Source organism: Phaseolus vulgaris, chromosome 2 (assembly GCF_051622355.1).
Source record: "Phaseolus vulgaris cultivar YP4 chromosome 2, ASM5162235v1, whole genome shotgun sequence".
NCBI classification, from domain to species: Eukaryota; Viridiplantae; Streptophyta; class Magnoliopsida; order Fabales; family Fabaceae; genus Phaseolus; species Phaseolus vulgaris.
Window position 1 is genome coordinate 48,613,880 of NC_143499.1, and position 23,840 is coordinate 48,637,719.

At 33.8% G+C, this 23,840-nt stretch overlaps 3 protein-coding genes across 9 annotated transcripts; 1 reads left to right on the forward strand and 2 right to left on the reverse strand.

Moving 5' to 3' along the window:
* Nucleotides 1–444: 444 nt before the first annotated feature.
* LOC137812886 (uncharacterized) lies at nucleotides 445–6,475 on the forward strand. 3 transcript variants are annotated; one of them, XR_011081293.2, is made up of 13 exons: nucleotides 445–674; nucleotides 1,779–2,060; nucleotides 2,576–2,649; nucleotides 2,875–3,034; nucleotides 3,144–3,168; nucleotides 3,262–3,351; nucleotides 3,839–4,010; nucleotides 4,084–4,157; nucleotides 4,398–4,467; nucleotides 4,879–4,950; nucleotides 5,016–5,162; nucleotides 5,805–5,878; nucleotides 6,045–6,475. XR_011081293.2 is itself a non-coding variant. In XM_068615124.2 (13 exons), the coding sequence occupies exons 2-13, from the start codon at nucleotides 1,868–1,870 to the stop codon at nucleotides 6,098–6,100; spliced, it is 1,197 nt and encodes a 398-aa protein (XP_068471225.2). In that variant the 5' UTR covers nucleotides 445–674; nucleotides 1,553–1,867; the 3' UTR covers nucleotides 6,101–6,475. The 3 variants fall into 3 exon arrangements, 2 of the variants coding, with proteins under 2 accessions (XP_068471225.2, XP_068471224.2); XM_068615124.2 differs by having other exon boundaries at nucleotides 1,553–2,060; nucleotides 5,026–5,162; XM_068615123.2 differs by having other exon boundaries at nucleotides 5,026–5,162.
* Nucleotides 6,476–7,246: 771 nt separating this feature from the next.
* LOC137812888 (uncharacterized) lies at nucleotides 7,247–14,884 on the reverse strand. Of its 2 annotated transcripts, XM_068615126.2 has the most exons (16): nucleotides 14,519–14,884; nucleotides 13,969–14,075; nucleotides 12,783–12,844; nucleotides 12,247–12,334; nucleotides 12,088–12,149; nucleotides 11,924–12,017; nucleotides 10,728–11,156; nucleotides 10,029–10,344; nucleotides 9,904–9,945; nucleotides 9,692–9,810; nucleotides 9,439–9,603; nucleotides 8,943–9,047; nucleotides 8,752–8,835; nucleotides 8,224–8,386; nucleotides 8,099–8,144; nucleotides 7,247–7,757 (listed from the first exon to the last, which is right to left on the reverse strand). In XM_068615126.2, the coding sequence occupies exons 2-16, from the start codon at nucleotides 14,065–14,067 to the stop codon at nucleotides 7,619–7,621; spliced, it is 2,013 nt and encodes a 670-aa protein (XP_068471227.2). In that variant the 5' UTR covers nucleotides 14,068–14,075; nucleotides 14,519–14,884; the 3' UTR covers nucleotides 7,247–7,618. The 2 variants fall into 2 exon arrangements, with proteins under 2 accessions (XP_068471227.2, XP_068471226.2); XM_068615125.2 differs by having other exon boundaries at nucleotides 9,692–9,945; nucleotides 14,519–14,880.
* Nucleotides 14,885–16,236: 1,352 nt separating this feature from the next.
* On the reverse strand, nucleotides 16,237–22,859 carry LOC137812889 (uncharacterized). 4 transcript variants are annotated; one of them, XR_011081294.2, is made up of 15 exons: nucleotides 22,537–22,859; nucleotides 22,005–22,111; nucleotides 20,957–21,018; nucleotides 20,429–20,516; nucleotides 20,284–20,345; nucleotides 20,120–20,213; nucleotides 19,449–19,856; nucleotides 18,731–19,046; nucleotides 18,401–18,648; nucleotides 18,149–18,313; nucleotides 17,942–18,046; nucleotides 17,752–17,835; nucleotides 17,226–17,450; nucleotides 17,092–17,137; nucleotides 16,237–16,760 (listed from the first exon to the last, which is right to left on the reverse strand). XR_011081294.2 is itself a non-coding variant. In XM_068615127.2 (15 exons), exons 2-15 carry the CDS (start codon nucleotides 22,101–22,103, stop codon nucleotides 16,622–16,624), a joined length of 2,079 nt encoding a protein of 692 aa, XP_068471228.2. In that variant the 5' UTR covers nucleotides 22,104–22,111; nucleotides 22,537–22,859; the 3' UTR covers nucleotides 16,237–16,621. The 4 variants fall into 4 exon arrangements, 2 of the variants coding, with proteins under 2 accessions (XP_068471228.2, XP_068471230.2); XM_068615127.2 differs by having other exon boundaries at nucleotides 17,226–17,388; XR_016518918.1 differs by lacking the exon at nucleotides 20,957–21,018 and having other exon boundaries at nucleotides 22,537–22,812.
* Nucleotides 22,860–23,840: the final 981 nt, after the last annotated feature.

A 23,840-nucleotide genomic window follows, 5' to 3' on the forward strand; every position in this document is an offset into this window, starting at 1 on the left:
TTTTAAAAGGAAAAAATACATTATTTTTTAAAAACTTAAATTTATTGTATAATTTTTTATTATAATTATAAAAATAAAAAATTATTTTAAATATATTTTCAAAAAAAATATTAAAATATATTTATACACATAAATCTTTATTATTAATTTATATAATTAATAATTATATAATATATAAAGCTATATTATATATTTTAAAGATTATATATGCTTACATATTGAGATATTTAGAAGAGTGAGTTAGAAATAGGTAGTAAAAAATAGAAATAAAATGAATCCTTGAAAGAAACACCAACCTGTAATCCGTTGCGGAAGGAAAGAGAAGGCTAAACGGCGGGAAAAAAGAGTAAAAGCGGCGAAAAGGAAACAAAAACTACCAAACCAAAAGCAAGCAAACTCTCTCATCTCATCTTTAAATTATTTTTAATTTCAACAGCCAAAAGCATAACAACAACAAAAGCAAACCAAAGCAAAGCGCAATAATCACTTTCTCGTTTTTATTTTTCTTCTCTTTTTTTTTTTTTAGATTTCTTCTCTCAAAAGAGAGAAACCGAAAACTAGAACAGAAATAGCGAATGAAATCGAGATTCTACAAGAAACAGTGTTTCAGTGTTAGCTCGTAACTAGATCTGCGTCCTCTGTCATTGTTCTGATTTCTTCTTCTTCTCTCTCAGGTATCTGCATTTCTCAATTGCTTAGATTCCTCGTTTTTGCATTCCGTTTCTCAGTTCCAGTTACAACTTGCAAGCCTTCAATTACTTCTTTCAGGATTCAATAGTTTTTTCTATGTGCATGATAATGTGAATGTTGCCGCTGAAGAATAGAAAACACTGTTTCTCGCTCTGTTTTTGTCACAATTTTGTGGCTGTGTTTTTGCTGGATCACGTTTATGTCATTGATGTTCATTTTCTTCGATCTTCTATCTCGTATAATTTGTAGGCATTTCCTTTCCGTGTAGAATATGCAGAATGCTTATGCGTGATCGATGGTTTTGGTGTTTGTTAGAAATTTAGGAAAGAAAATTGAACCAAGTTTAGACGCTTACTTCGAGGTAAAGGAAAAACGAATCACTGCAGTGCACTCAACTGCTTCAAATAATTAAAAAATAAAACTCTAGCACTGATAATTGAGTTTTTTTTTTAAAAAAAGTTTTAATTTCTCATCCTGATATTTTAATTTTTTTTAAATACTTATTGTGTTTTTGGTGTGTTTTAAGATATACGTTTGCTTCTTTAGAGGATATTCTTATAGTGCGTTTTTGTTGAGATGATAACTAGGACATTGAAGTCGGTTTTGAGTTATTAATTCAGGTTGATGCGTTTTTTTTACGTAACGCAATCTCGTCATGCTCATTATTTAGGCAAGTGCCTGTAATTGGGCCATCCAGTTTAGTAGTATGGTTTGTATTATTTTCAGGGGTAGAGAGAGAGTTATCACTACTGTTGTTCACTTTATTATTGAGAGATATTGAGAGATGAGAAATTATAGTGCAAGATATTTGGGATACGATTTAAACTGTCGGAATTAGAATTTATTTTCCGATGATTGGTAGGTAATTGTTGGCCGAAAAATGGAATGACAGGCAGGACAAGTGAAATCAAATGACTATCACTATTCACTGCCAAAGAGAAAAAACAAAACCATAAGTTAAACCGAGAAAGCTGCCCAAACCTCTCTCAAGATTTAAGTTGTTGTTCTATTATTTCATTTGAGGACCAGTTAAAATAGTAATGGAGCTCCAATGACAAAGATGAGTCTTTTTCTGAAAAATAATACAGTACAGGGAATGGAATAGAAGATCGTAAAGGAGACTCCCATTTCTTCTGTGACCCATTCATGTTCTGCGTAGCAATTTTGTGTAGAAGAGATGGAAGCTGGGGGAAGCAACAGTGGTAACGAGAGGCGTATCATATCTAAGGATTCTTCATGGTTCAGTCAATTCAGAAATGCATCCAATCCATGGATGGCAAGATATGTCTATGCGTTGGTTTTTCTTGTGTCAAATCTTCTAGCATGGGCTGCCCGGGACTATGGTCGTGGTGCTTTAACAGAAATGAAGAGTAAGATTTCTTAAATCCTCAAAGTGATAGAATTTTCACATCGATAACTAATGCTTCTTTTAGATCTAGGGCTTATTTTTAAAATTTCTATTTATTTTATATAAATTGAAATAGTTTTCTTCTTAATAATGCCTATTGGTTCCCTTAAGATTCACTATTTTAACCTGCAAACTCTGAATGCATGCATTATTTTATAAACATCCATCAGATGTAATGAAAAATATTCAGAAATGCACAATATTTTTTTTTATGGGTACAGAAATATACAATGTACTTTGCTATATACTCAATATGTTATAGGATCAAAGTGAGATAAGCAAGCATTAATAAATTCAGAACAGAAAAAAAAAGACTTATTTATCTTTTTATCTTTTTATCGAGAGTAATTGTTGAGCACACACCTCGTGTACAGAGGACGATTGAGACCATTTTCCCCCATCTAAAGCTGTTTCCGTTTAAACATATTATTTTCATTTTCATGTGATGGCTTAAAATCTAATATATTGAACCTACAGGATTAAAAGGATGCAATGGTGGGAAAGACTGTTTGGATGCTGAAGGTGTTTTACGAGTCAGCCTAGGTTGCTTTGTATCCTTTCCAATTATACGCATGAACATGATTGGTAAAGGCTTTGTAGAAAAGAAATGGGTAGTAATTTGATTAATCAATGGTTTATGTTTGTTTATGCTGGGTGGAAAAACGTAAACTAGAAAATTGATGAATTGACAAAGACTTATGTCATAACTATGTAACTTAACCTTACGCCAACGAAGAAGTCCTTTACTATTTGAATGAATCTTATCCCGAGTTCAGATATTTTTTATCATAATGTTTTTGTCAACTGCTCGCACTTCTAAACTGAACAATGTGAGAGATACATGGCACTCTGGATGGTGGTCAGTCAAGATTGCTCTCTGGGTCGTCATGACTATCATCCCATTTTTACTCCCTTCTGAATTTATTCGGATTTACGGTTAGTGAGTTGTATTTCTATCAAGCCTCCTAGAATTAGTTCATTCTCTGAAACATCAAAATGTAGTTATTATAAGCTTGCCATTCCTCTCATACAATTCTTTTGGCAGGGGAGGTGGCTCATTTTGGTGCAGGGTACATTTTTAACCTCTTAAAAATAATGTAGTCATGCCATTCTTTTTAAACTCATCTATGAATATTCAAAATATTGCTGTATTCTTTTTTCAGGGTTTTCCTTCTTATCCAACTAATAAGCATTATCAGCTTCATTACATGGCTGAATGATTTCTGCGAGTCAGAAAAGTTTGCAGCAAGATGGTAAGATTTTATCAGTTAAAGAGAAACGCATGCTTTCCTGAGTACGAACAATAGGCGTGAGAAAACTGTAGCTATATAACTTTCCGTACCTTTTTTTTTGTTTAACGCTTCAGCAAGGCATGCGCAGTAGTTTTCGGATGTTGAATAATTGATTATTGTGCTTATATAGAGACAACAAGAAAAAGAAAATCTTGATTTTCTAAATCCTTATCAACTTTTAATTAGCATTAAGGAACCCAAGAGTCTAGAGTGGGATAACCAGTTATTGTTTGATCGATTGTGTTCTAGCATATCCAGTTACCTTAGCAATTTAGCAACGAGCTCTCTTGTGTAGCCAGAAGTTGGGCAACAAATCGAAGATTGTGCTTGGGCAATTTAGCCTCATTCGACTTACAAACAAGTTGATTACTTTAATTAAAATAATATCAGGGATAAGATTCCATATTCCGTAAATGTTTGTGTGCATTAATCATCAATTATCATGCAGCCGAATCCATGTGATGTTGTTTGCAACGACTGCATATGTTGTCTGTTTGATGGGGATCATTCTAATGTACATTTGGTATGCACCAAAGCCATCTTGCCTCCTCAACATTTTCTTCATTAGTTGGACCCTAGTACTTCTCCAACTTATGACAAGTGTGTCTCTGCACCCAAAAGTAAGATTTTCCTTTCTCAATTCACTTCATCGTACAAGATTTGATGTGGAATTTCTAACTACTTCTGCAATAGGTTGATGCGGGCATTCTAACTCCAGGCCTGATGGGACTTTACGTTGTCTTCCTTTGTTGGTGCGCGATTAGAAGGCAAGTCTACCCATCTTTGCTTGATAGTTTTGGATTAGTATCGATGTTGCTGTTCAAGCATTTAGTCTCTATTGTTTAGTGTACACCAGTATTATCTTCCAAAGAAGGCATGGGAGGAACACTATTAAAAAAGGCGTCTAATATCCATGTCCTTTTATTCCTATTCATTTAAGCTCAACCCCTCTTATCTTCTCGTTTTATTTCTATTGGTTTTTAGCTTTAGAATATTTTTGTATGCAGTGAACCTGCAGGAGGAAACTGCATCAGGAAGTCTGACTCTGCAACAAAAACAGACTGGCTAAGCATCATTGTAAATATGTTTCTACTTCTATTATTTTTTTTAGGGTAATATATAGCCATGTTTGCTTTATTGAAATTTGAATAGTCAAATGAGTTAGAATATATCTTTAATCTATAAACTTACATATATATATATATATGTATATTCGACTCCGAGTCTGGAGCTAAGTTTTATCCACATTTCATATATACATCTTTCCATTTAATATAATAAAAGCCAGGAAAAATTAATACTATTCCCAGAAAATATTAACCACTGTTTCGTCTATTATGAAAATATTTAAACTCTTTTAAAGACGAAATATCATCATAGCTTCTTTTTTATGCTTGATAATTACTTTTTAAACCTCGTAAATCTATAACCTCAATCACTTTTTAATTATGGGTTGGTTGACCTATATGTCGATGGCTTTGTCGACAGAGCTTTGTTGTTGCAGTACTAGCAATCGTTATTGCGACATTTTCAACTGGCATAGACTCCGAATGCTTCCAGGTTAATCACAAACTCTAAGTTTACCTTGATTTTTTAACATTATATTCTCAATACACATCTGACAGATCCCTGCAGCTCAAGAAGGACAATACACCACCAGCAGAGGATGATGTACCTTATGGCTATGGCTTCTTCCATTTTGTTTTTGCCACAGGAGCAATGTATTTTGCTATGCTATTGATTGGGTGGAATACTCATCATTCTATGAGAAAGTATGGGTCTCCTCTTCTCCTGTAGTTGTTCCGTATCATTTTTACCTGCATCTTTCTGGGTTTTCTTGTTTTTCTTTGTCCCGAGAGAAAAAGTGAAGCGCAAACAAAGGAATTGAATTTTAAGTTGATAATCGGCAGATAATCATATTCATATCAGAAATACCATAGAACCCAACAAATGTGGTTCACGTTAAATTTTAGAGGTTTCTTATTTGCATGACGCTGTCATTCTGGATCTGACACACTTAAAGTTTTAATTTGAATCTTCTAAAGTGAGATAGTGCACTTTAGAAGATAAAATGCACTATAACAAAGTGATTTAGGTTGAATTGTGATTAAATACAGATACATGTATAACAAAGTGTGAAATTGTTTGAATCTTAACCGTTATTTTTAATTAAAAAATTATAGTTTGATTCTGTAATTCTTATAAAAGTGTATTTCCTTCAGTTTAGAGGAATTAACAAGCTAAATATAACAATCAATCATCACTTACTTGAATATGTTTTTACTTACCGTCATAGTTTTTCAGTTTCTCACTTAAAGTGCTAGTATATGAAATTGATTCTGTCTTTCTTTCATCACCCTCATACATGTTATAGCTATTTCATAAGATGTAATAATACCTTTATTCTTCTGCAGATGGACAATTGATGTGGGTTGGACCAGCACCTGGGTAAAAATAGTAAATGAATGGTTGGCAGTCTGCGTATACTGTAAGTATTTTTAGTAAAAACTATCTGGTCTGGCTTGAAGATCTGAATTTTGGCTAAACATAATAGAAGTCTCAAACTCATACAAACATTGTTTTATCTATAACTCTATTCGTATTATTCTTGAACAATTGAGGCTCAACGAAACAATACTTGTGTCTTTTGACAGTGTGGATGCTGATAGGCCCAATCATATGGAGTATCAGACATAATGATTCTACTTGAGAACGTCCGAAACATAAACCATTCTAGTTTTGATTTTTTTTTTCTTCTAGAATTAAGATCTTCAGATAGTTCCATATCTCAGATGTACATGCTGTGGACTCCTCCAGCTTTCAGATAGGAAAAAGAATTGCAATTGCAAAATCAGGGAAATTCTCTGGCAGAAACCATTATTTTCCAGTGGGCACTAGACAGAAGCGATGGATCTGGCATCAATGCACATATGCTGGTTTGATTTGTTCAATTTATTTAGGGTTTAGACTTTTCTCTTGTTCAATATATTACCAAGGGATTGGACTGAAATCACCAGTCCCGACTTTTGTTTCACTTGATGCCCATCAATCAAAGCCTGACACGTGGATTAATTTTTTTTTTAAATATCTTTTATTATTTTGTGTCACACCTTGTAGTTGTTTGAATATTATTGGATTAGTAAACATTTTCCTCACAAACAGTAATCAACTAACAACTTCCCCTCAACTATTTATCACTTCTATTATTTATTAACTGAATAATTTTTTTTATAACTAACCACTTCGCCTCAACAATTTATTACCTCTACAATAACTGAATAAAATATATAATCATTTATTTATTTCCAATATCATTAAAAAAATTCAAAAGGATATAATTTTGTTATTATGATATAATGAAATACACTAAAATCATATTTTAAATTATACCATCTAGAATCCAAAATATAGTTCTGGATCACATAATTTAAATTTCATAATTAAAAAAATGTTCTGAATTATACCATATGAAATCCTAGTTCAAATCATACTTCTGAATATGATATAATTTTGAAAAGTCGTTCCAAATTACCTAAATTAAAATAATAATTACAAACTTCTCAAAACAACTAATCTGGATTGTATTACTCAACCAACTATTATGGAACTTATTCAAAACATGCAACCAAAATATTTTCAACATATTTAAAAAAAGTAAAGTTTTTTTATTGTAGTAAATACATTATAATAAGGGTATAGGAAAAGAAAGTATATGACTGCAAGAAGAAAACTTTATACATAGTCAATAAGAAGTGACTTTTATGAAGCATAAAATTTAAGATTATGAAGTTGCAGCGATAATGTAAAAGAAAAAAAAAACCACAACGACGTATAAAGATTTCAATAAACAGAGGTATACAACTCAAACTTGAAAATTATTTAACAGGGAGATTTCTCGTACCTCAACGAATAGAACGACCTTACAAAAATTATGTGATTACAAAATAATACAATACAGGAAAATATGAAAAATAATATTAGGAGCACCTTTATCTCCAGAGGCAGACTTTGCCTTCATCTTTCCTGTAACAAATAACAAATTTACAAGGCCAAGTGCAAATATTTTAATTTGAACCAAGGGCCGTGTGCTGACTGACCATAAATCTTTCCATATGCTCGAATGTTTCGTTTTGATCGACAAACGACAGAAACTTCAACTATATTTGTACAGGGTGCAGCAAATTGATGCATGACTTAAAAAAGAGTGCAAGAAGACAAAAACTTATGATCATCCGAAAGGGTTTCCTCCTGCCTGGAAGGTGTTTGGGGTAACAGCAGTTGACAACCTACTACCACTCAGCTTCTGATCTGGATTTGAGAAGCCAAAAGCAGTTTCCTCAGTAGTAAAATTCCCAAATCCTTGATGCCTACATATTCAGTTATAGATCTTAAGTGGAAAGGAAAGTAATGGCTAACCACAACCGACAAATTGTCTCTTGCCAGATTACATCACAAATAACATTAAACTCAGTTCGCAGTATTCACACCAATACTTGTAGCAGCACACTCAAGAAACAGAAGCTGAGGACCGAGAAAATGCAATGTTATAATGAGTGTTTATTAATTAATACAGGGTTAACTTCATTATTCCAACATGGAACATTTTACGAATTATTGGACCCAACAACTATTTCCAAGAGAAAAGAAATAACTACAGAAACCCATGCAAAACAGTAAATATTCAAAAGACGAGAGAACAATTAGTTACCTTGGCATTGGAATGTTAGTGGCCATTTGTTGTCCCATGTATGCCCCTGAGATTTTAACATGGTTAGGGATACAGATAAAGAGCCAATTGCCCTGGGATGAGGTAGCTGATTGAGGAAATAGTACCTGGTCCAATTTCAGGTGCAAGAGTTTGTGCTTGAAGAGGCGGCACTGATACATATGATGATGAGGATGGATTCCAGGCAAGAGATGGATTACCCATGTTTGAAGAGTGCATTGTTGCTGAAGGTATTGCCAAAGCACCTTGCAGAGATGACATGGAAGGAAACTGTAACCAAGACACAAATGTTAAAGCATCAACCCAAATGAACAATTAATTGGTGACTTAACGTAATAGAAAATCAGCATATCAAGCTTCAATTTTCCAGCTTTTCCAAAGCCGGGTGATCAGAGAAGGAAAATATAGTAAAACAAATTCATGAGCACCTCAAAGAGATGCAAACTAAAGTAATGTAATTAAAGATGAAAATATACATTGAGTTAATAATAACTCAATAATGGATAAATACAACCCACGTTAAATATTAAAGGTTTAACACAACACTCTCGCATGTTATACAGAAAATAGGACCAATGGTGTATACTGTATTACTAGGAATATTACGCACTAGTATATCAATGAAAGTCACATACTGTTGGGGCTTGAACTGGAGTAGGTTCGTTATTGACATCAAATGGATTTTTTGATTTTGATGCTTGTGGAAAACTTGGAATGGGCTGTAACAGAGGGAAGAAATTTATGAGATATGATCATACTATTATGCTAGCCAATAGAAACAGTTTATGATAAAGTTGCAAACTCATAAATTGGACTGTAACAGTACCACTGCATTATTGTATGGAATTGAGATACCCATGCTAGGCGGTAGACCCATTTGCCAACCTGGGACTGGAGCAGGGAAGGATGAATATTTAACTGTGAATAGATCCTGCAGAAATCACAACTACTCCCTTAAGGTAAATAAATAATAGACACACAAAATAATCTGCATGCATAGATGTGTAGATAATTAAATAAAGAAATCATAATTATTACTTTGATCTATAGAAATCAATCAGAATCATATAACTCGATTTAGTGTAATTAGGATCTGATTTTATTTCATTCTGTTTTTAGATTAACTTTATAGGAAAAAAATCCTTCCTGATATTCAATGAAATTCTTCTAAGACATTCAGGCAGATCCTTCCTTAATATTCAAGCCTAGATTACTGTACAGAATTAATTTTCTCTTCCTATTTATTATTCCCCTTTGTATCAATTTCAATATTCACTTTTCCACTAGATGTTTCATGGAGTAAAATATGAAGTGAAGAATACCTCTGGAAGTTCACTTCTTCCACTTGGTTTCATGTCTACTGTAGACGATTGAAAAACAACACTGGATTTAGCCTCAATGGCAGACTTTGGGACAACGTGTGACACATGGGGCATTGATGTGTTTGGATACCCTTGCACCAATGGTACAGAAGGTATAGTCCAGGGCTGCAAGAAATTTCTCAGATAGGCTGAACAAATACCACATCTTAATTAATAGAAAGAACATTTGAGAAATTTACACAATAAGACAAACCTGATTATTCAAAGCTCCACCAACTGGTGGTGTAGCTTGTTGAATAGAAGGCTGACTAATGGCAGCAGCGAACAAAGGTTGCTGTTGCTGTTGCTGATACTGCAAACCAGCCCACTGTCCTGCATTGTTCAGAGTCGATGATGTCATCAATCCAAAAGATGTTACTGAAGCACCACTGGGTGGGAATGTTGAGAAGCTGCTAGCAATTGTACCTCCAGTAGCAGCAGCAGTAAGAGTTGATCCCGTCACAGGTCCTGCAGGAGAAAAGATGAGTCATTGAATATTAACAATCTTGTCATTAACCTCCCAGGAATATGTGTTGCAACATGGGGATCACCTTGGACTTGGGAAACTTGAGAAGGTAAAGATACTGGTACTGTCAATTGAGTAAGCACAGATTCAAGCGGAATAACGTTAGAAGGACCATGAGCCGTTTTTGCCTCAGGAGCAGAATCAAAAGAGGCCCAATTATTATCATTGGAATTTGCAGGCGTCCCAAGTTCAGCTGCTGCAGTCTGATGGGCTTGAGGAATTGCTGGAGCAACAGATGGTTCAGGATCATCATCAAAATCAATAAGGCTCTTAAGAGTCTCAGACTTAACTTCTACTGAGGTTCCATGGCTGGATTCTAAGCTACTGGAAGATGCAGTTCTCTGTAATTACAATAGTCAATTACAACAATATTTTTCCACAGGATACAAATTTTGGGACACTTAAGAGATAAAAGGGGGAGAGCAGAGGGAAGGGGGGAGATCATCCCATAAAATTCATAGTAAAAAAAGTAAATACTGAACCACATCACTTACATAAATTAATAAGAGAAACAATAAATAAACATTTTATGTTCATGCTAACAGAAAATTGCTCATTTTACAAAAAAGATTTTGATCTAAATCAAATTCCATTCCATCATCCTATATTTACTTACCTCTAACGAACACCCTCTACTAACTAATTGTCACATCTGTCCCAATTAACTGCCCTAACTCCAAACACATGGTTGAAGCATATGGAACTCCATCAATAATACCTTTACCTGTGTGAATGTTGAGCCATTAGCAGCCAGTCCACTGTTTGTTTTGGGCGGTTCACTTATTCGAAGAGGTACTACATTTTCTCCCAAGATCTCTCTAACAGGTCGGACGGCAGGTGGGCTGGAAGAATCTGGATCCTTGGTTCGATCAGGAGAATGGCCCTCCCACTTATGATTTCCATCAGATATTTTATTATCTTCATATTTCCGTCCATCCCCAAATCTTTCTTCTCGACGCCAATCATTGACTATAGGAGGACGACCAGGACTTATCTTGTAATCACCACCATATTGCCTATTTTCTTGATCATATCCTGGACTTCTTCCACCAGGACTAGACCTGTCACTGTAACGATCCTCATAAGGAGCGCTTCTAGGTCCTCCTTTATACGTCTCTGTCCTCTTGTTTTCATAGAAATCATCCTTGACACCCTGTATAACAATGTACTAGTTAAATCAATTAAGCAAAGACGCATGCCCAACGTGGCAGACTAGCAAAACAACATGTATCTGTCTGAATGCATCAGATTCAAAAAAGTAATTTTTTAGCTGGGATATGGCTACAATGTAGCACTGGACTATCATCATTATTACTAAAAACAGATGCAGCCTATCTCAAACTTTGGAGCAAATTTAAAAAGAGAGAGAAGGTAGCTGCATTTTTTATGTACTTGGAAACCCACTATTTTGCCGCAGATATATTGCATAGTCTTTTTAATGTGTTGATAGAGCATAATGAAACATTCACGTTGTCCAATCTTCTAAAAAAATAAGAACTTGAAAAAAGCCATCCACATCACCTTCCACTTTTGTTTTGTCAACTTTCATTTTTTATTTTCAAAACTGAGACTAATTACATATAAATTCTGTTTTGTTTTTTTTTCAAAAAAGGGAATTATTTTTTGTGCAATTTATTACTAGTAGTAACCGATTCCATAAATCTATGAACCCCTAAAAGAAAATTCAATAAATTTTTATCTAAATCTTTATCAAGAATTTCGTTGTTTTTGTTAGTAGGGAGGTACCAATTTCATTTTGGCTTTCAATTCGGTGTATATACGTTGTTTCCTAGTACCTTTAAAATTTGGTATTGAACTTGTGTCATGTATCAATGTTTCATGGGTTAACATGGAATTCGTGATAGACTATTTTGTATCTGCTTAAAAAGGTAAATCCAAAGAAAACAAACACTTTGGTACCTTAGCTCTTGGAGGTTTATCATTGGTCCTTTCACCACTGAATCTTCTATCCACATATACATGCTTGATGAAATCCCGCAGCTTCTCAACAAGGCTGGAACCAGAATGCAAGTCAGAATAATGCAGCCTGCAATTAACATAAGAGCTAACAAGCATATGCTTACCTGCTATCAGGCAAAGAATGAAGTTGTGGATCCCATTCTTTAAAATAGATTTCTTTTGCACGCTGAAAATATTAGATATAATGAAAAACAACCTAAGAAATTTTAACATGTGAGACTCAAGATATCTAGAGAGAGCTTTAGCGCACAAAAAGTTCACACCTGATTTCCACCTTCCTGAAGTGCACTAACTTCTAGTGCAGTAAATTTAGCCATTGAAATTGATTTTACCCGATGTGTGAATTCTCGGCTAGAAATTAAAACAAAAAGCAGTTGAGAAGAAAGGAAACTGAATTAACATTATCCTGTCTCTGCTACAACAGAGTATTTAAACAAATTACAGTTTGGATAAAACTGCCAAAGAAAAATCAGACTCTTGTAGGTGTATAATTTTTATGAACTACAATCCATCAGAAACAGCATTACAGCAACACACACAAAAAAAAAAACTAACATTCCAGCTTCATTGTATATATACAGACATTCCAGCTTCATTGTTAGAGAGGTAGAAAAGATCACGGGGAAAACATTTAGAAAGCCTGTAAACTAACATGGCAAAACTCGACTCCATTAAAAAGGCCAACACTGGTCAGTTCAGTGGGTTTGCAAAAAACACCTTATAAAGAATATCTATTCACCAATCCTCAAAGCGAAATCATTATGACATCATTGAAAGCAGAAAGGTAGTAAGTACTTACTGTATTCCGCTACAGTTTATGCATACAAACGTCCAGAAATTTGTGCATACATATTGTGGTCCCTAACAACCGAGAAAGAAAAAAGGTATCAATAAAACCACCTTTTCTCAAATATTAACATCAAATTCAACAATTTCCTAGATAGGTCCAGAGAATGCAATCAGAACAACAATATTAAAGTTGATACAGAAAACCCGTCTCATGTATCAAAGTCTAAAACTGACAATAAACATGCCCAATAAAAGCATCCTATCTATCTTATAACCAAATTTATCACCATTTGAGATTCCTTTTTTGCTTAGAATCAAGAGATTATTGATAGGTACTGCATACTGTTATGATCCACGACAATATTAATGGGGAACAGCCATGACCTTAGATAAATCTGGTCGCATCTATTGTTTCCCCACAACATCTTTATAATAATTATAGACACATTTTGCAAAATCTTGTCTATACTCAATAATAATGAAGGCAGAACAAGCTTGTAAATTATTTGAAAGTTCCTTGATTAATAATGAAAATCCAAAAATGAAAATATTATTACCGAATAAAGCCTCACATGAAAAGATTACAATATCTAACTCTACTATTTTTCAATAATTGCAGTACGAAAGTTAAATGAAAAACTACTTAATATTGTTGACATGCCATACACATCATACAATTTGTGCCATCCACTCTAGCATTTTCAAATACACTAAGAAATTGTGTGTAATGCATGTATCTGCTAATCGTTGTACAGCAGAAAGCAAAAAGTTTTCGCTCTCACATTTTCTCCACCATAATGTAACATGTGCAATGATTTGACAGTTAAACGAACCAAAAACTCATTGCTCCAATGCATTCCTTCTGTCCGACCATTTTGCTTCCGTTTAGCTAGCAATCTATTTCAAGTGACTTTCCCATAATAACAGAGTCCAGGTGAATCTAAAATTAATGACCTTGGGCCACTCACACAAGTTCACACCGAAATTCTTAGGTGTTTGAACAGTAAGAGAAATTATTACATTACCATTGAATGTAGATCATATCAATGTCCCTCACCTTAACTATACTTTGAATGTTTTAAATTGATGTATACATTCCACGATACAAAGTAAGAAAAAGCACTAGCAAAAAGATCACCTAACAATTACTCAATCCGGTAATAATTATCAAGAGACGGAGGGGAAAAAAATCCTACCAAACTGTTACAGTTAATACATCTCCGATTCGGTGTGAGTTTGAGAAGACCTCGAATTATTCGTTCATTTTTCTCATCCTCCTTCAGTCGACTAGCCATCTTCACTTCTGTTGCACGCATCACAGGATATACAACATAAACATCAATTACTCACGAAAATAAACAAAATCCAATTAAGCGAATTCAGATTGCTCCAAAAGCTACAAAGCAACAAACTAAAAAACTTGTCATGCTTTCATCCAAAATCACGATCATCCGCCTTAGACGCGTCTAGAATGTTCCAGAACAAAAACGAAAACAATAATCTAGAACATTCCATTCCTTAGGCAACAATTTTCGCAGCAACCGAACGGCGGAGAGTGTAAAGAGGACGAAAAACAAACGATAATGCAAAAACAGTAGATCTGAGAATGAAGGAGTAGCCTAGAAGAGCAAAGCGCTGAAGTGAGGAAGCTTGTGAAGTGAAAAGTGTTTGAAAACCCTAAAAGTTGAAGAAAGAGAAAGGAAGAGGAGAGAAAAAAAAGAAATGAATGAAATGAGAAGTAGTGACCTGAATTTGCTGCAGAAGAAGAATCAGTTGAGTCTTCAACTTCAGCACCTTACAGCGTTCAAAGGAGTAAGAGAGAGCGAGCGAGCGAGAGAGAGATCTTTCTGAATTGAGAAATCAGTTACAGGTTTGTACAGAATTGAGAGATTTGGGAAAACAGCAAGAAAAGAAAAGAAACCGAGAGAACAGAGAGGAAAAAGGAAGGAATGATCGGAAAAAAGTTTGTTATACTTTTTAAAGTTTAATTTTAATTTTTTAGGACAGCCTCCAGCTGTGTGAAGGTTGAATTTATTTTACGTGTGTTTTTAATTTGTTAGAACAGTCTTCAGATTGGTCATACATGGCGACTCTAACTTCCATTACATGCTTGACCAGCACATTCCTCTCGTTTTACAAATACATAAAATATTACTTTTTAGAAAAAGAAAAAACAAAACTGTTTGTAGTGGATTTAGGAGATCTTCTTTCAACGTCATGTAAAACAAACGTTGTTTCAATTGGATACATAGAAAACCTTATTTTGGTTAAATGCGAGTAAATTTGATTAAAATTAAGCTACTTTATGTTTGGTATTTTTGTTATAAGTTATGTTAGTATAAATCTTTTATTTAGTGTAAAAAACGGTTTAATTGACAATGTTGAATGAATATCTTAATAAAAGAATTAAATATATGATTCAACAGTTGGTTACATAATTTATATTTAAAATAAGAAATAAATTTAAGTTTAACTCATGTTACTTAATAAGTTCAATAAACTTTTATTATAAAATTAAAATAACTTTGATATCATAAAAGTACATTTTTAGTATAATTCAGTGATAGAACTGACTTATAAAGATTTATTATCTTAAATGAAATTTATTATCGTCAATGATTTCCAACAAATCTTCAGAAAGTAGAAAGTAGAGAAGTTCTGGAAAATAATGATATTGTTTGTTCTATTAGTTTGGTTTCTATTGTTCCAAATGTAAGTCTAGATATTTGAAATATTCCCTCATCCAAATATTTACTCATAAATCTTTCACCATTTGATTAATTTTTTACAAGAAAGTTAGATGTTTAACTAGATACTATTTATAAGGACCAATATATGTTTTCTTTGCATTAATATGGTTTTTTTTTAAAAAGAACACTTTTAATTGAGTTATTTTTTAATTTCAATGAATAATAAATGAAATACAAGAATGCCTTAGATTTTTTAAAAATTTAACTAATTTGTGTAAAATATACCTTAAAATCTTTATTTTCATATGCACAACCATTAAAAATTAAAGTAATAAATACATTAGATAATAGGAGATTAAAACTAATAAAATCATTTTTCAAAAACAAAAATTGTTTAATTAATATTAGAGATCATTTTTTCAAAAACATAAATTTAAAACCAATTTATATTTACCAACTTAACTAATTTTCTTTATCTTAATATTAGTAAGCTAAGCCTCAAAGATCGCATAAAATAATTATTACAAAAATCAAATAAAATTATCAAATGTGATCATTTGTAGTAGAACAACATTCTAAAAATCTGTATATTTTCAATTTATTTTAACTAAAGTGACCTTTAACTATAGTCGAATTCACTGAATGACAAATGACTTTATTGTTATTGCCACTAATTTCTAATAAATAAACATCAAATGACGACTCTGGAACTGTGGGGATAATGTAAAACGTAAGCAGTATAATGAAAAAGAAAAAATCAACAGCAACCACATATGACAATTTCAATAAACAGATTGGCATAGAACTCAAACTTGACAAATTATTTAACAGGGAGATTTCACGTACCTCAACGAATAGAACGGCCTTACAAAATTTATGTAACTACAAAATAATACAATACAGGAAAATCTGAAAATTGATATTAGGAGCAGCTCTATCTCCAAAAGTGTGCTTGTATCTTTCCTATAACAATAAACATTTACAAGGCCCGGTGCAATTTTTTTTTATCTGATCCACGGGCCTGTGGTCACTAATCTTAAATACTTCAATATGCTCGAGTGTTTCGCTTTGACTGAAAACGACAGAAACTTCAACCACGTTTGTACAGGGTGCAACAAGTTGATGCATAGCTTAAAGAGCAGCAGACAAAAACTTAAGATCATCCGAAAGGGTTTCCTCTTGACTGGAAAGTGTTTGGGGTAACAGCAGTTGACAACCTACTATCACTCAGCTGCTGATCTGGATTTGAGAAGCCAAAAGCAGTTCCCTCAGTCGCAAACTTCCCAAATCCTTGATGCCTACATATTCAGTCATAAATCTTAAGGGGCAAACCAATAAATTATCCTTGCACATTTTACTTCACAAATAACAAATAAAACTCAGTTCTCAGTAATCACACCTAACACTTACAGCAGCCCACTCAAGAAACAGGCTATGAGCCGATGAAATATGATGCTATGCTATAGTATGAGTGGCTATTGATGAATACAGGGTTCACTTTTTTATTCCAACACGAGACATTTTACGAATGATAGGACCAAAAGATTTTTCCAAGTGAAAATAAATAACTAACTAACAACAGCACGTGCAAAAGGTAAATATTAAAAAGACTGGAGAATAATTAGTTACCTTGGCATTGGCATGTCAGTGGTCATTTGTTGCCCCATATACACCCCTGAGATTTTAACATGGTTAAGGATATAGATAAAGGGCAAAATTGCATTACATGGAGTAGCTGATTGCAGAAATAGTAATAGGAGTACCTGGTCTCATTACGGGTGCATTAGTTTGTGCTTGAGGAGGCGGCACAAATACATATGATGACGGATTCCAGGCAAGAGATGAATTACCCATATTTGAAGGGTGGATTGTAGCTGAAGGTGTTACACTAGGTAGAGCACCTTGCAGAGATGACATGGAAGGAAACTGCAACCGAGGAACACCAACCAAAGTGCATCACCCGTATGAGCAATTAATTGGTGAATTGACTTAATGCAAAGCCAGATGAACAGAGAAAGGAAATTAAGACAAAATATATGAGCACCTCTAAGAGAGATGCAAACTCAGATAGTAATGCAATTAATGATGAAAAACATACATGAGTTAATAATTCAATAGAGGACAAATCCAAACCACGTGAAACTAGAAGAGACAATATCCCAAATCAACAATGTTAAATATAATTGGTTTAATACAATACTCTCATACGACCTACAAAAAATACGATCAATAGAATATACTGTATCACTACGAACATTAAGCACTAGTATATCAATGAAAGTCACATACTGTTGGGACTTGAACTGGAGTAGGATTGTTACTGACGTCAAATGGATTTATTGACTTTGATGCTTGTGGAAAACCTGGCATGGGCTGTAACAATGGGAAGAAATTTGAGATATGCATCATACTGTTGTACTAGCCAGTAGAAAAAGTTTAAGATGGAATTGAAACCAAATAAATTGAATTGTAACAATACCACTGCATTATTATATTGAATTGAGATACCCATGTTAGGTGGTAGACCCATTTGCCAACCTGGGACTGGAGCAGGGAAGGATGGATATTTTACTGCGAATAGATCCTGCACAAATCACAACTACTTCCCTAAGATAAACGCATAGATAAACAAAATCATCTGCATAACATAGATGTTTCATGAAGTAAAATATGGAGTGAAGAATACCTCAGGAAGCTCACTTCTTCCCCTTGGTTTCATGTCAACTGCAGAAGGTTGTAAAGCAACACTGGACATAGCATCATTTGCAGGCTTTGGGACAAGGTGTGATGCATGGGGTATTGATGTGCTTGGATGCCCTTGAACCGATGGTACAGAAGGTACAACCCAGGGCTGCAAGAAATTTCCCAGAAAGGTAAACAAATACCACGTCTGAATTATGAGAGAACATTTGAGACAATCACACAAAATAAGACAAACCTGATTATTCAAAGCTGCCCCAACTGGTGGTGTGGCTTGTTGAATAGAAGGCTGACTAGCAGCAGCAGTGAACAAAGGTTGCTGTTGCTCATACTGCAAAGTAGTCCATTGTCCTGCATTATTGAGAGCTGATGCCGTCGTCACTTCAAAAGATGTTACTGAAGCACCAGTACTGGGGAATGTTGAGAAGCTGCTAGCAATTGTACCTCCAGCAGCAGTAGCAGTAAGAGTTGATCCCGTCAAAGGTCCTGCAGGAGAAAAGAAGAATTGTAGAATGTTAACAATCTTGTCAGTAACTCCCAGGAATAGGTGTTGCAACATGGGAATCACCTTGGGATTGAGAAACCTGAGAAGGTACATATACTGGTACAGTCAATTGTGTCAGAACGGATTCAAGTGGATTTACGTTTGAAGGACCCTGAGGTGTTTTTGCCTCAGGAGCAAAATCAAAAGAGGCCCAATTATTATCATTGGAATTTACAGGCATCCCGAGTTGAGCAACAGCAGTTTGCTGGGCTTGAGAAATTGCTGGAGCAACAGATGGTTCGGGATCATCATCAAAATCAATAAGGTTCTTAATAGTCTCCGGCTTAACTTCTGTCTGGGTAACATGGCTGGATGCTAAGGTACTGGAAGATGAAGTTCTCTGCAATTACAATAATCAATTATGATAAAAAAAAAATTGTAGAAAATCAATTTTGAGAAACTTACAAGGGGGAGGTCATCCCACAAAATTCATAGTAAAAAAAGTAAATACCAAATCACATCCCATACATATATTAATAAGACAACAAAAAATGAACATGTAGATATCATTCTTATTTTCACTTTCATGTTTTTTTTTATCCTTACAAAGCATTGCACTTTTTTTTATAAGAAAAGATATTGACCTAAATCAAATTCCTTTCCATCCTCCTGTCCTGCTGTTTATTTACCTCACAGACCCCTCTAACCCCTTATACAAACTAACCATTATAACCATCCCAACTGTCCTAACTCCCAACACAAATTCTTGGAGCATATGAAAGATCATCAGTAATAACTTTACCTGTGTGAGTGTTGAGCCATTAGCAGCCTGTCCACTGTTTGTTTTGGGTGGTTCACTTATTCGAAGAGGTACTACATTTTCACCCAAGATTTCTCTAACAGGTCGGACCACAGGGGGGCTGGAAGAATCAGGAGAATGGCTTTCCCCCTTATGATTTCCATCAGATATTCTCTGATCTTCATATTTTCGTCCATCCCCAAACCGTTCTTCTCTACGCCAGTCATTGATTATAGCAGGACGACTAGGACTTATTCTGTAATCACCATATTGCCCATTTTCTTGATCATATCCAGGACTTCTTCCACCAGGACTAGACCTATCGCTGAAACGGTCCTCATATGCAGGGCTTTTAGGTCCACCCTGATATGTATCTGTTCTCTTGTTTTCATAGAAATCATCCTTGTCGCCCTGTATAACAATGTACTAGTTAAATCATTTAAGCACAGACACAACGTGGAACACTAACAACATGTGTCATATGTGTCTGATACAAAGAAATAATTTTTCAGATCCAACATGGCTTTAACACAGCAGCACAGGACCATTTATCAGTATTACTATAAAATGGTAATAGATATCATAGGTCGAATTGAACTCATGAGTCGTGATAAACTATTTTGTATTTATTTTAAATGGTAAATCCAAAGAAGAAAACAAACGCTTTAGCACACCTTTACTCTTGGAGGTTTATCATTGGTCCTCTCACCACTAAATCTTCTATCCACATAAACGTGCTTGATGAAATCCCGGAGCCTGCCAACATGGCTGGAACCAGAATGCAAATCAGAATACTGCAGTCTGCAATTAACACAAGAGTTAACAAGCAAATGTTTACCTGCTATCGGGAAGAGAATGATGTTGTGGGTCCCATTCTTTAAAATAGATTTCTTTTGCACGCTGCAAACATTGGATATGATCAAAAACCACATAAGAAAGTGTAACATGAGACTACAAGCTTTATCACAAAAACACATTCACACCTGATTTCCACCTTCTTGAAGTGAACCAACTTCTTGTGCAGTAAATTTGGCCATTGAAATTGATTTTACCCTATGTGTAAATTCTCGGCTAGAAATTAAAACAAAAAGCAGTTGAGAAGAAAGGAAACTGAATCAACATTGTCCTAACTCTTCTACAGCAGAATATTTAAATAAATTACAGTTTGGATAAAACTGCCAAGGAAAAATGAGACTTTTGTAGGTGTACAATTTACCAACTACAATCCATCAAAAACAACAATCCACAGAGAGAACAATAAAAAAACATTATGTATATATACAGAGATTTCCAGCTTCATTGTTAGTGGAGTAGAAGAAATATCAAGAGGAAAACATATAGAAAGGCTGTAAACTAAAGGCACATATGGCAAAACCCCAGTCCATTAAACAAACCATTATTAGTCGTCAGTACAGTGGGTTTGCGAAGCATCTTAGACAATATCTACTGAACAATCCTCAAACACAATACATTTTGACAACGCTATAAGAAAAAAGGTTGCAAGTACTTACTGTATTCCGCTACAGTTAATGCATACAAACGTCCAGAAATTTGTGCACACATATTGAGGTCCCTAACAACGGAGAAAGAAAAGGGATTCAATGAAACCAACTTTTCTCAAATATTAACATCAAATTCAACAAGATAGGTACCGCACGCTGCTATAATCACAATGATTTTAATGGGCTACAAGCATGATCTAAGACAAAATCTTATCACGTCTCTTCTATTTTCCAAAACTTGTTTATAATTATTATTGACACGCATATTTTGTAAAAACTTGCCTATAATCAATAATAACGAAAGCTTGCAGCAAAACAAGCTTATAACTTATTTGAAAGTTCCTTGATTAATAATTGAAAATAAAAGAATGCAAACATTATTACCTGAATAAAAGCTCACTTAAAAAGATTAAAGCATCTAACTCAACTATAAAATTCAATAATTGACGGTAGAAAGTTAAGTGAAAGACTACTCCGTATTATTGGCATTCCATACGCCAGATAAATCAAACAACTTGGGCCATCCACTATAGCATTTTCAAATAAAACTAGAAATTGCACGGCAAATGCATGCATCTGTAACAGTTGTTCTGCAGAAAGAAAAAAGTTTTAACTCTCATGTTTTCTCCACCATACTGTAACGTGTGCAATGATTTGCAGAAAGTTAAGCAAACCTACAATTCATTGCTGCAGTTCATTCCTTCTGTCAGACCATTTTGCTTCCATTAACTAAAAATCTATTTAAAGCAACTTTCCCATGATAACAAAGTCCAGGTCAATCTAACATTAATGACCTAGGGCCACTAACTCAATTTCAAACGTACCATAATTCCACACAGACATTGAAAATTAACAGAGGTCATTACTTACATTACATTGAAGGTAGAACATATCAATGTCCCTCGCCTTAACTACAATTTGAATGTTTTAAACTGATGTTGTATACATTCAATGGTACATAGTAGGAAAATTCACTAGCACAAAGAGCACCTAAAAATAACTCAGTCCGTAATTTCAGAACAAGATTAATTATCAAGAGAGGGAGGAAAAAACCTACCATACTGTTACAGTTAATACATCTTCGATTCGGAGCGAGTTTAAGAAGTCCTCGAATTATTCGTTCATTTTTCTCATCCTCCTTCAGTCGACTAGCCATCTTCACTTCTGTTCACAGCATATACAACATAAACATTAATTACTCGCGAAAATAAACAAAATCCAATTAAGCAAATTCAGATTGCTCCAAAACAACAAACTAAAAAACTTGTCATGCTTTCATCCAAAATCACGATCATCCGCCGTAGACGCGTCTAGAATGTTCCAGAACAAAAACGAAAACAATAATCTAGAACATTCCATTCCTTAGGCAACAATTTTCGCAGCAACCGAACGGCGGAGAGTGTAAAGAGGACGAAAAACAAACGATAATGCAAAAACGGTAGATCTGAGAATGAAGGAGTGGCCTAGAAGAGTAAAGCGCTGAAGTGAGGAAGCTTGTGAAGTGAAAAGTGTTTGAAAACCCTAAAAAATGAATATAGAGAAAGGAAGAAGAGAGAAAAAAAGAAGTGAATGAAATGAGAAGCAGTGACCTGAATTTGCTGCAGAAGAAGAATCAGTTGAGTCTTCAACTTCAGCACCTTACAGCGCTCAAAGGAGTAAGAGAGAGCGAAAGAGAGAGATTTTTCTGAATTGAGAAATCAGTTACAAGTTTGAACAGAATTGAGAGAATTGGGAAAAGAGCAAGAAAAGAGAAGAAACGGAGAGGAAAAAGGAAGGATTGATCGGAAAGAAAGGTTCATTATGTTTCTTGAAATATTTTAGGACAGGCTCCAGCTGTATATGGGTTCATTTTATTTTACGATCTCATTCTAATTTATTAGGACAGTCTCCAGTTTTGGTCGTACATGAGGACTCTAGATTCTATACCATGCTTGACTATTATATTACTCCCTCTTCTTTTTCTAAGTAGTAATAAGCACTACAAAAGAAAAGCAAAAAAATTCACACAAGTGATATGACAAGAAGAAAAGATCTAGACAAAAAATTCTGGCTTCATGGCATACATTTAGGATAGTAAAATTGATTTTGAAATTATGTTTGAATATTTTTGTGGGTGACTAAAGGTTCGAAGTTATATTGGTATGTATCGAAATATAACGTGATTACATTAATTAATCATTGTATCTAAATATAACGTGATTACATTAATTTATCATTGTATCTAAAATATTATTTTCTGTATTGTTGAATAGTTATTTTTACGTAACATTGTCGAAAAATTAAAAATTGTAATAAAAATAATATTATGATAGATAAAGAAATTACCATTATATTTAATTAAAAATAGGATTTATTTATTTGTTAATTTTTGTTTATTGTAATCAAAACATTGTTTTTGGGATTTTTGGATAAAAATTATTAATATATGTTAAAATTGGAAATTGTTACCTAAAATAAACAATTGAAATATTCAAAATTTTAAAAAATATAATACAAAATTATTTTTTATTAAATTTAAATAACATTATTAAATATATTATAATTTATGAAAATAATAATAATTATTATTATATACATTTGTTATTTTATATAATTATATATGTTTTGTTCATATTATAATTTTATTTTTTTATTATCATTTTTATTATTATATGTTATTATTAATAATATAATCAAATATTTTTGTTAGATGAATTGATGTAATATTTAAAATGAGAATTGATTCTTTAAATAATATAAAAAAATATTAAAATTAATTTTTAAGCATATGAGAATTGATTCTCACTTAAATACCACAAAAGTGAGAATGATTCTCCTCTTCTTCTCCCTCACCCCCAGTTTGCTTTCATGAATGTACTGTTCAAGAGAAAGGATGTGAGTGGATATCCATGGT